This window comes from Acipenser ruthenus, chromosome 56 (genome assembly GCF_902713425.1).
Source record: "Acipenser ruthenus chromosome 56, fAciRut3.2 maternal haplotype, whole genome shotgun sequence".
Taxonomy (NCBI): Eukaryota; Metazoa; Chordata; class Actinopteri; order Acipenseriformes; family Acipenseridae; genus Acipenser; species Acipenser ruthenus.
The window spans coordinates 5,509,135-5,520,777 of record NC_081244.1 but is presented as its reverse complement, the minus strand read 5'-3'; the positions used below and the strand labels follow the sequence as shown (position 1 = coordinate 5,520,777).

At 42.9% G+C, this 11,643-nt stretch overlaps 2 protein-coding genes across 2 annotated transcripts in view; one reads left to right on the top strand and one right to left on the bottom strand.

Annotated features, from left to right (window-relative positions):
* The first annotated feature begins 906 nt into the window (after positions 1-906).
* Positions 907-11,643, top strand: part of si:ch211-207e14.4 (interleukin-17 receptor D) — a 14,745-nt gene continuing 4,008 nt past the window's right edge. Inside the window, exons 1-11 of the mRNA XM_034914939.2 lie at positions 907-1,148; positions 4,022-4,106; positions 4,917-5,072; positions 5,788-5,906; positions 6,537-6,660; positions 7,344-7,382; positions 7,702-7,853; positions 8,496-8,570; positions 9,265-9,322; positions 10,377-10,505; positions 11,163-11,332. Of these exons, the coding sequence (XP_034770830.2) occupies positions 972-1,148; positions 4,022-4,106; positions 4,917-5,072; positions 5,788-5,906; positions 6,537-6,660; positions 7,344-7,382; positions 7,702-7,853; positions 8,496-8,570; positions 9,265-9,322; positions 10,377-10,505; positions 11,163-11,332 (1,284 nt within the window). The 5' untranslated portion in view covers positions 907-971. The remainder of the gene's footprint in view (positions 1,149-4,021; positions 4,107-4,916; positions 5,073-5,787; positions 5,907-6,536; positions 6,661-7,343; positions 7,383-7,701; positions 7,854-8,495; positions 8,571-9,264; positions 9,323-10,376; positions 10,506-11,162; positions 11,333-11,643) is intronic.
* Positions 7,387-11,643, bottom strand: part of LOC117404239 (adiponectin receptor protein 1-like) — a 26,341-nt gene continuing 22,084 nt past the window's right edge. Inside the window, exon 9 of the transcript XR_004544636.2 lies at positions 7,387-7,594. The gene's annotated coding sequence lies outside the window, so the exon portion shown is untranslated. The remainder of the gene's footprint in view (positions 7,595-11,643) is intronic.

The following is an 11,643-nucleotide window of genomic DNA, read 5'->3' as shown; positions in this document are numbered from 1 at the left end:
CTGAACTTTTCCAGAGTCATGGATTTTAAAGTCCTCCGGTCAAGAGTCTGGACTCTTGTCTGGACTCTTGACCTGAGGGTCGTGTGTTCAATCCCAGGTGGGGGACACTGCTGTTGTACCCTTGAGCAAGGTACTTTACCTAGATTGCTCCAGGATAAACCCAACTGTATAAATGGGTAATTGTATGTAAAAAAATAATGTGATATCTTGTAACAATTGTAAGTCGCCCTGGATAAGGGCGTCTGCTAAGAAATAAATAATATATAATATAATACTGCTTGTCACCCCTTGTGCAGACCTGTGCAATAAGGCAATGCATGTGATTGATGAGGGAATGATAGAAGCTCCACATTGCACAGGTACGGTTTAATGGTGCTAATCAAAAATGAATGCTTGTTCTGCTAAAATGCATTGATATTTGTATCCGCACCAGCACAGTAATGTATTCCCAGCAATGCAAAAGGAAACATTATCCAAAGTGGCAGATCGCTCTATAAAATGCACTTGATGGCCAATGTAGCCTGTGTTACATTCATCTATTAAACTGTACTAAAAAACACTCAGAATGGTTGCAAACATCCTGAAATGTTCAGGGGACGCTAAAAACAAAAAACGAAGAAAAAGTGTAATTCGAGAATAATTATAGGGGACATTTTTTTTTTTTTTTTTTTTTTTACACGAAAGTATTTTAACAATGAAAGCCAGGTTTCGGGCACAATGCTGTAGACCGAAAAAATCAACTGAGAATTTACTAGGAGATAATTTAGCCTTCGACATAACGACTTAGCCTTTCTACGCAATAAATCACTCAACGCACACTCTATAAGTAAGCACCCTCTAGTCACCACTCCCTGTTCTCCTCTCTCACTCCCTCTCCCTCTCCCTCTCCCTCAGATACACACAGCACTTCAATCTAAAGCACCACACACATAGCAGGGTTGCATACAAGTGGACTAGATCAACCAGTTCCTATGTCTCGTCATGGAAATCCAGACGGTTTTGTAATTTCTCTGTATATTTCCTTGGTTGACATGGCTGTAGCATTTCTACACACGTTTCTTGTTATTTTTCTATGCTGTGGATTTTCTGAACAGAAAATGGATCGGGTCACCTCACCGCAGAACTGCACATTAGACTGTGTCTTAAAGGTAGGTCGATATCAATGACGCTCTTAGGAAAGATTTATTCTTACAGATGGTGCAGGCACTTTAAAAAGGCTGATGGAATGCTATGATGAGGTTTTATAATGCACAGGAGAGAATGGACCTGTAATACTGTGATCAATTCTGGTCCCCACACACAAAAAAGGACAGCTTTGAAATCCAGCAAAGAGCCACCAAACTAATCCAAGGACTTATTATGAAGATTGAGGGAATCTGTTTAGAGTACCACAGGAAAAAGACTGAAGTTAAAATTTAAACTGAATGAACTATTTTCTGTCTCCGAACAGAAACCACAGCTGAAAATAGAGATGACTTAGGACAGAGGGTAGGAGTGGTGAGGGGATGGAATGGGTTACCTAGTCATGTTACTGAAGGAGACACTTCTTAACACAGGGAGTGGGGAGGGGATGGAATGGGTTACCTAGTCATGTTGTTGAAGGAGACTTCTTCACACAGAGAGTGGTGAGGGGATGGAATGGGTTACCTAGTCATGTTGTTGAAGGAGACACTTCTCCACACAGAGAGTGGTGAGGGGATGGAATGGGTTACCTAGTCATGTTGCTGAAGGAGATGCTTCTTCACACAGAGAGTGGTGAGGGGATGGAATGGGTTACCTAGTCATGTTGTTGAAGGAGACTCTTCTTCACACAGAGAGTGGTGAGGGGATGGAATGAGTTACCTAGTCATGTTGTTGAGGCTGAATCAACGGGATCCTTTGAGACCCAACTTGACCAAGTTTTGAGATCAGTCAGCTACTTGGAACCGGACCAGCATAAAAATCAGGGAATATACTAAAGTGAAGACAAAATATAGTAAACTGTGAGGAACCTTCGCTCTCTGGGTTTACCAGAAGCCCTCGATGAAATGTCAGTCTTATTGTGTAAATTAAAACTAAACTAACCCACTGTAGTACACTGAAGACATTACTGAAGGCTATATTGTGTTTATTTAGATGGTAACAATCTTGACGATAAGGCAAAAAATGAACATGTTTTAATGCAACAAAGAAACAAAAAAGGTACTGCATCTTATCACTAAGGAACAGGGACAGCATTTTTGTTTCTAGATCTAATGCACTGCCCTTGACTTACAGCTGCTTGTGTTGTTGGTGCTGGTAGCTGCATGCCCACTTTTGCCTAGCCGTGTTTTAACATAATCTTCAGGTTTGAACGATACCAGCGGCGGGGAGACTAATGAGCAGGAGCCACAACACTGTTATTATTATTATTATTATTATTATTATTATTAATAATTTCTTAGCCGACGCCCTTATCCAGGGTGACTTACAATTGTTACAAGACATCACATTATTTTTACATACAATTCCCCATTTATACCATTGTGTTTTTACTGGAGCAATCTAGGTAAAGTACCTTGCTCAAGGGTACAGCAGCAGTGTCCCCCACCTGGGACTGAACCCACGACCCTCCGGTCAAGAGTCCAGAGCCCTAACCACTACTCCACACTTTTTATTGTACATTTTCTGTATTTAGAGTCCGCCCCCCCCCCCCCCCCCCACATACAAACTGAGTTATTCTCTCTGGCAGACAAAAACAAATACGTTTACACAGAGAGTGGTGAGGGGATGGAATGGGCAGCAGTGTGGAGTAGTGGTTAGGGCTCTGGACTCTGGACCGGAGGGTCATGGGTTCAATCCCCGGTGGAGACACTGCTGCTGTACCCTTGAGCAAGGTACTTTACCTAGATTGCTCCAGTAAAAACCCAACTGTATAAATGGGTAATTGTATGTAAAAAGAATGTGATATCTTGTAAGTCGCCCTGGATAAGGGCGTCTGCTAAGAAGTAAATCATCATCATCATTATTACTCTCTGAAAGCAGTCAAGCTCTAATTACCAGCTGTTCCTATTTCTATGCTATTCACCTTGCAGCATTTTTAAGCCTGATCATTCCTGTTCTACTATCACATACATTTGTGTCAGTCAAACCTAAAACCACTTCCATGGAATTTGAAAATTAGCCCAGGGGAAAGTCAACATTAAAAAAAAAAATAATAACATGCTTCTACAAAAGGTTAGGATTCTATTACCAAGCCAAACACTCCCTATAAAAGTTTAGTAAAAGTATGCTTTACCAGGACTCTGTGCTTTACAATGCTTCCCTGTGCTTTACCACACCTCTCTGTGCTTTACAATGCTTCCCTGTGCTTTACCAGACCTCTCTGTGCTTTACAATGCTTCCCTATGCTTTACCACACTTCTCTGTGCTTTACAATGCTTCCCTGTGCTTTACCATACCTCTCTGTGCTTTACAATGCTTCCCTATGCTTTACCAGACCTCTCTGTGCTTTACAATGCTTCCCAATGCTTTACCAGACCTCTCTGTGCTTTACAATGCTTCCCTATGCTTTACCATACCTCTCTGTGCTTTACAATGCTTCCCTGTGCTTTACCAGACCTCTCTGTGCTTTACAATGCTTCCCTATGCTTTACCAGACCTCTCTGTGCTTTACAATGCTTCCCAATGCTTTACCAGACCTCTCTGTGCTTTACAATGCTTCCCTATGCTTTACCACACCTCTCTGTGCTTTACAATGCTTCTCTATGCTTTACCAGACCTCTCTGTGCTTTACAATGCTTCCCTATGCTTTACCAGACCTATATATGCTTTACTATGCTTTCCTATGCTGCTTTACCATGTTTTCTTTGTTTGTCATTACATTTTGCTGTGCTTTTACTAGGGGAAACACAGTATCCTTACACAACACATATTTACAGATTGATTGTGTCTTCTGTCAGGAGGCCTAATGACAGGTGGGCTGTGAGAAAATACTGAATACAAAATTGCAGGATGAGAACACATGTATTTGCTTCTAAATCCTTTGTTTCTGTGTTTACAGGGGAGATCAGGGTGCGAGTTTTGCTTCATCACAAGCAAGGATATTGAAATGACTCTGGGGATCAGTACACAAAGCCTGTTTGGTAGTAAGTGCTGGCATTTCTTTTGTTTTTTAGTCTTCATTTGTGAATTTCAAAGCTAAAAGCTTCACAAAAGACGCTGTAAAAAGAAAATCCAATGACAGATGTTTTGACCGAAAGTCTTTAATGAAGCTATGGGAGAAAGACTTCTAGTCAGGACGTTCGTCATTGAATTTTCTTTTAGAGTTTCTTAGTTCTGTGCTATTGAGCGTATCATAGTGGATGAAAAGCCAAAGTGAAAGAGAGATCAAGAGTAAGAATACGCTAGAGAACAAAGCTATGGTTGGCATGTGTCCCATTATTTAGCCCCCATAGTGTGCCCTGTGCATTATTTCTCAAGTGTATGATGAAATCCAGTTTCCCAGAAGTTTCTTGTTCTTCTGTGGTCATTATTGGCACCAACGAGCACTTGGAATGGTGTCAAATCTCCCTCTGGATGTAATTAAATAAAAAACAAGAGGCCAACATGTGTCAAGCAGAAGACCACATCAAAAGAAAGCGAGCAACGCTGGAAAGCAAACACCAAGTTTGGTTCCCATTCTGACATCAGAAAACCCAAAGCAGGACCAGATTGAATTGAATTCTTCATCAGATGGAACTCATTTAATATCTAACCTAGCACGCCAACAGCTGGAATTTGCTGACAGACAGTCTTTTCAAACCTGCATCACAGTTACAATTTTTGTCCCAACTGGATGTGCAGTTTAACCACAGTAAATGTACGAATCTCTGTGCCAATACTAAGACTTGACCGTGGAGGATTTCTGTGACTGTTCTATGAAGATGCGTGTGTGTGGGTCTGTCTCTCCTCTCCAGGCTGTGTCCCCAAGCCCTGCTTCTCTCTTTTCGGATCCGACTCCCCGGCCTGCCATCACTTTGTGAAGGCTCCTGAAAGTGTCCAGCTCATGTTCCTCAACACGTCCGACCTGGACAAGGACGCGGTGGTGGTCACGTGGAAACCCAGCGAATACGGTAAATACCAATCACTTTGTGCCAGTGTCAGCATTGTAAATCTGCATGTTTCTCTAGCCCATTGAAAATTCACAAACCAGAGTGAGTTCCAGAGTCCTTAACGCGGCTGTAGCAAACGCAACGCGGAATGGGCCAATTTAAGAATAAATGATTGGTCAGGCTTCGGAAAAGGGTCTGTTCAAGCAATATTCTCCTGCGTTCAGGGGCTGGTGTCTGGAGTTTGAGCATTTAGGGTTGTGCAAAACATTTTAGTACTGAACAATGAAGTACAACAATATAGTTTTTTATGGTTCAAAAATAGATAGAAGTTGAGATGCAATAATTGATTATTGATCGCCGTGACTTATTTTGCAAGCCTCAATTGAACATTCATTGATTGATTTGACAGGGTATAAAGTACCTCTTCAGCACCCATTTATCTAGGACATCATGAGCTTTGCTGGTCATCCAATTAGAAAACGAAGAAATTGAAGTCAATGTTTTATTAAAAGATCTGACCTGCTGTTTTTCTGCATTTGACGATATAAGAGTATAGGGTATACCGTGCTCTCTTCTACTGTCAGTCTGAACGCTTTGCGTTTGGTATGCTATTTGCGTTTTTTTTTGTTTTTGGTTGTTGCTAGTGTAGTATTCAGCTGAATTTGAAGGCTTCTGTCACATGGGATGTGTGTTGTGTGCGATCTCTTACCTGCTCTCCTGTCTCTCTCTCTCATAGGTATAGAGTTCTTGCGCGGATACCAGGTGTCATTACAGAAGCTGGGGGGGTTGCTAGTAGACTGCCAGCTGCTCCTGTTCAATGCCAACCTGTCACTGGGGGCTACTGATACACAGCGGGTACAGTACAATATGACACGCAACTAGAAACCTGTCTGCCGAGGAAAAAAGCAAAAGTCTGCCAGCTTACCTCTCTAAAACCAGGCGAAAGCCCGATCAAACTTGAATTGTAAGGAGGGCAGTATAGAAATAAAGGGAAGGAGAACTCCTGTAACAGCGAGAAACCATTCTAAACACTCAGGGGAAATGTTTAAAATATGAACATCCATAATGCTTACATGGGAGAACTTTTTAGAAGCAGGGATGGAGAGAAGACTCCTATTGTATCGCATTGCACCCATTGGAGTTTTTATTTTTTACTCTGTTTGTCTAGCTAACAAGCTCAGGTGTATCTTATTCTTGAACTCATAGTGAAACCATGAACGTTCATGGTGTACAGCAATGCAGATCTGGTAAGGAACATTTGTGGTAGTGGTTGTAACACTAATAAACGTTTACAAGAACCTAATTCAATTTAGAACGAACCCAGTGCACAAAGACTCCCGTTGCATAGCAGTTTCACCCATTTCACCTTTTGCTAGCCACAGTGTGTACAGGTAACAAGCTCAGGTGTGTCTTATTAAACTGCTGTGCAACGGGACTCTTAGATGGTCTGGAGGATAGATTCCTTTGACGTTCACTTTGTTTCAGGTATACCACTCAGATCCGTTTCCCAGTTTGGAACTGGAATCCCAGTACGTCGTCACGGTGATGCCTCTCCCAGTACCAGAGGCATGGGAGAGTCTTCACCACAGCCACAAGTTCAGCACTCGCTGTGAGTCTCTCCATTATTTTGATGTATTTATTTGGCAGACGCCTTTATCCAAGGCGACTTACAGGTGTTGCAGGGCAGTACAGAGTTACGATTCAAGCTTACAGTGTAGTTTACAGTAAGTGCAAATAATACCACTGAAATACAATATGAACCGGAATGCAGTAAGTTTAGATTGCAACAAGTCTACAACGAGATAGTAACACAGGGTTGTGTTCAGAGGCCGAACGAGAGTCGGGAGGTGAAGCACAAACTGTGTTTCTTGAGGGCCTGACGTCACCACAAGCAATCACGTCACACTGCCCAACAGACACTTCTGCGGGAGGTACAAACGTCCAGCTATAAACTCGGTCCATTGCTTTTCAAATGCCATACGAAGAGAGAGAAATGGAAACAGAATATTAAAAATCACGATGAAAAACAGCCCTCATGCAACACAGTTAAAGCACGCAATATATTCAAGCAACTTCACAGAGCAAAACTGTAGTACATTCACTCATGCCTTATTTCCATCTGCAACATTGAATCTCAAACTGGGGCTGCAGCAGGATCCATCAGCAATCCAGTCTCAGGCATACTGGAAAATAATAAACTCATTAGAAGCTTTGTGCTATAATTAAATTAGCAACATTTCGTTTTTCATTTGATACACCACTTGTCAACGGAGTTTGTTACTGTTTTCACAGCTTGCTTAGAAAAGATGGGCTTACAGAAATGCAGATCTGGTAAGAATTTTTTATTTATTATTATTATTATTATTATTACAAAGCAGACCCTTGAAGGGCTTGTCCTGCAGGGGGCGGTAGCTCACATCCGCTGTGGAGCTCCTGGGTATAAAGAGATGATTGGCTTGGGGGATCGGAGGATGCTGGCTGATCTTCAGTTCTCCTGAGCTGTTGTGGGGAGTTGCTGTGGTGAGGGAGCGTAAATGGAGATTCTAAATTGGGTAGAAAATTTGGGTGTAAAAAAAAAAAAAGATTTTAATGAGAACCCCGTCCTAATTTTACAAGAAGCATCTTTAAAAGGTCCTTTTTTTCTCCACAGACTGGCAGCCCAACCCCAAAACTGTCAAGGTGCAACAGATTGGGACGGATGTCACTGTGACCTTTGACCTGGCCCCCCCCAGTCTGAACATCCACGATTACTTCACCTTCTGTGAGGGCAGGGGGTTGAAAAATATATCCAAGATAACAGTGGTGAGTTAACCGCTAGGGCCAGAACAAGTGTGTGTTTTAGTGTATATTTTAAACATTTTGCACACCACTTTGTAGTTTAAAGAAAAAAATTGAAAAATGTGACATTTCAAAATCTAAGGTCGGCTCACCGCGCACCAGCGCCCCTTGTAGTCTGGCTGGGCGCCTGCGGGCTTGCCTGTAAGCTGCCCAGAGCTGCGTTGTCCTCCGACGCTGTAGCTCTGAGGCGGCTGCACGGTGAGTCTGCAGCGTGTAAAGAAGCGGTCGGCTGACGGCACACGCTTCGGAGGACAGCGTGTGTTCGTCTTCACCGCTCCCGAGTCAGCGCTGGGGGGTAGCGGTGAGCCGAGCTTAAAAAAATAAATAAATTGGGAGAAAATAATAAAAAATAATTGGCGACCACTAAAAAAACAAAAAAGGATCAGCAATATTATTATGTGCTATCTACTAAGAGTAACATATACTTCCCATCTGGACAAGGAAGCATGACACAGGACTCCTAGAATAAAATGCGGTTTATAAATAGGGGTTAAATAGCGCCCCCTACTGACACCTGAAGGGATTGTCCTCCAGAGGCCAGTTGCTCATATCCTCTTAAACACACACACACAAAAAATAAAAATAAACTGACTTCTCTTTTCTCAGAATGACAAGGAGAATGTGACTCGTCATAGCTTCATACTGTCCCGTCTCAAACCTGGTGTCAACTACTCCTGTGAGGTAACTTTCTAGTTTAAATAAGATGTCTGACAAATGTTTACCAGAAAAAGCATCAGGAAGCATTGTAAAGCACAGAGAGGTCTGGTAAAGCATAGGGAAGCATTGTAAAGCACAGAGGTCTGGTAAAGCATAGGGAAGCATTGTAAAGCACAGAGAGGTATGGTAAAGCATAGGGAAGCATTGTAAAGCACAGAGAGGTCTGGTAAAGCATAGGGAAGCATTGTAAAGCACAGAAGGGTCTGGTAAAGCATAGGGAAGCATTGTAAAGCACAGAGAGGTCTAGTGAAGCATAGGGAAGCATTGTAAAGCACAGAGAGGTCTGGTAAAGCATAGGGAAGCATTGTAAAGCACAGAGAGGTCTGGTAAAGCATAGGGAAGCATTGTAAAGCACAGAGAGGTGTGGTAAAGCATAGGGAAGCATTGTAAAGCACTTTTAAATTCCCTGCCTCAAGATGGCTTCCCATGTACCCGCATGGACCTCTCAGAACTACATTTCCCATCATCCTCCTGCTCACTGGTAAATCCATCTCAGTTACATGTGTGAGCCTGAGGATGATGGGAAATGTAGTTAAAAAATAAAACAGTACACACACCTTACATAAACACAATAAAATAAAAAGGTCCTCATGAACCCTTTAATAACTGGGTATGAATGTTTATTTGCTGTTTTTATGTCTTTCTCTGTGCTGTCCAGATATCAGCCGACATAGTGGACCCTCTAAAAACACACATCAGGTTTCAGGTAGGAAAAGGTAATTAACAGAGAAAAGAATGTTTCTGTCTGTGGTAAAAGCATTCCTGGCATGGATCCAGGGCAGGTGTTTGAACATGCAAGAGAAATGCCGTAGAACTGCATATGATGTCAGAGAGCAACCATCTATTAAAAGCGGGCTTGCAGGACCTTACAGGAATAATAATGAATTATTGCAACTCCACCTGCTGTATAGCATGCTACTTTCGGGGACCTTTGGCATCCTCTTCCTTGTGCAGAAATGAACAACTCTGGAGCACAGCTTAAGCAGGGGCACTGGCCCCTCCAATTATCACCTCCAAAATAACGACTTCTGATTATCAGCGTATTGCGTTTGCCCCTTTCTGTCACTGACTCTCACAAACCGAACAGATTTCCTCATAACGTGCAGTTAAGGACTGGCGCGCGCGTGTCCCCTGAATGTTTGAGTCCAGCTGCAGTAGTACACATGCTAAACTGAAAACTGTTCACATACTAAAGGGAACGCACTTGTGAAGCTGATTCAAGAATTTCAATGCAATGCAACGCGGTTTATTTGTACACCACACTGAGCCTATTTTTAACGTTCGCGAATCGGTCAATGCAATGCCTTCGACAGAAGTCACGAAGGTTTGTAAAAAGAACACGACCTGGGGCTTCTGTGTCCTGATGTATTCCACCTACTGGACGCTACCTGTTACAGCTGCAACTGCAGAAAGATGTTTCAGTGTTAAAAAGCTCCACATCGTCTGGACTTTCATTGAAATGGCGAGTGTAATGCTATTTAATTATATAACCACATCAACACACGCGCGCGCGCACACATTATATACAGATATAAATTAATATAAATGTTTTTTTTAATGGTTAAAGATCTGGAACACCTGTTAATCGTAACTAATTAAGCCAATAATTGGTGCAATTAAGTAATTGAGAGCTCGGTTGAAATGAAAACCAGCAGACCCGGTAGCTCTCCGGGGCTGGAGACCCCGGCTCTAAACCAACACGGCAAAGACAATGCATTTCGTGTAAATGCTACTGGGTGTTCTGTGACCCTGCTTTGTGATTCTCCCCAGTGAATGCAGAACCGCAGCGCCCCAATTCTGTACCCCTGGCTGTTCTGCTGTCTCTGGCGCTCCTCGTCTTAACCGTCGCCGCAGTCCTGCTGTTGCTACCCCACAGGAGAACGAGGAAGCCGTGCAGGGGTGAGTCTGCAGCAAAACTCAAAGAAACATCGAGAGAAAGCAGGAACCGTTTAGGACGTTTGCAATCCTTCGCTTTTAACACACACACTGTCTTCCTTATATAAGTACAAACAAACAAAAAACACAAGATTTCAATAATTACAACCACTTGGAATCATTGCAAACTTCGTAAAAAAAAAAAAAAAAAAAGCAACGAAACAGTAAAATATGAAATAAGAAAACTTGATAAAAAAAAACGACCCTGCCAGGAGAAAACACAGCTGGAGCATTTTTACAGCGCTGTGGGCAAAACCTGCCTGGTTATCCTGGAAATGTTATTTATGCAATCATGGTAGGTTCCCTGGAGATGTAAAATGCTTGACAGAAATCCAGCTGTGGTTTTATGCTGGGTTTGTGGTGGGATGCATCTGCTCACAAGTACTCTAAGTCAAGTTGACGTCCCTTCCTTTAATCAGCTAATGGCATCATGCCGCTTACTCAGGTCACACGCCAGTAGAACTCTCTTCTGGTAATGCTCTCAACAGTTTTATTGAGGTTAATCTAAGACAAACAGTCAACTGCTGTAGAGTATTAAGCTATTAAGCATTAGGGCTATTGAGCTCAGAGATAGACTCCCGTAGGCTGTTCAGCTGGTTCTCTGTTGGCCTCCGTTTTCAGGCGTGCGGTCGGCAAGTGACTTGAAAGAGGATCTCTTCCTAGTCCCTGGTTTGGGTTCTCCGGTCTCGCCCCCCCGCGTGTTCATCTGTTACTCCAGCGCAGACGGGCCCGCGCACGTTGCTGTGGTGATGAGATTCGCTGCCTTCCTGCAACAACACGCCTCTACTCGGGTAAGAAGAGCCAGCACGTGAGACCAACTAAGAGCTTATGAATCTTGTACTGTAAGTATAGTACGGAAACTAGGACCAGAGGACACTGCTGGAAATGAAGTGGAGATAGACTTAGGACAGAGGGAAGGAGACACTTCTTCACACAGAGAGCGGTGAGGGGATGGAATGGGTTACCTAGTCATGTTGCTGAAGGAGACTCTTCTTCACACAGAGAGTGGTGAGGGGATGGAATGGGTTACCTAGTCATGTTGTTGAAGGAGACACTTCTTCACACAGAGTGGTGAGGGGATGGAATGGGTTACCTAGTCATG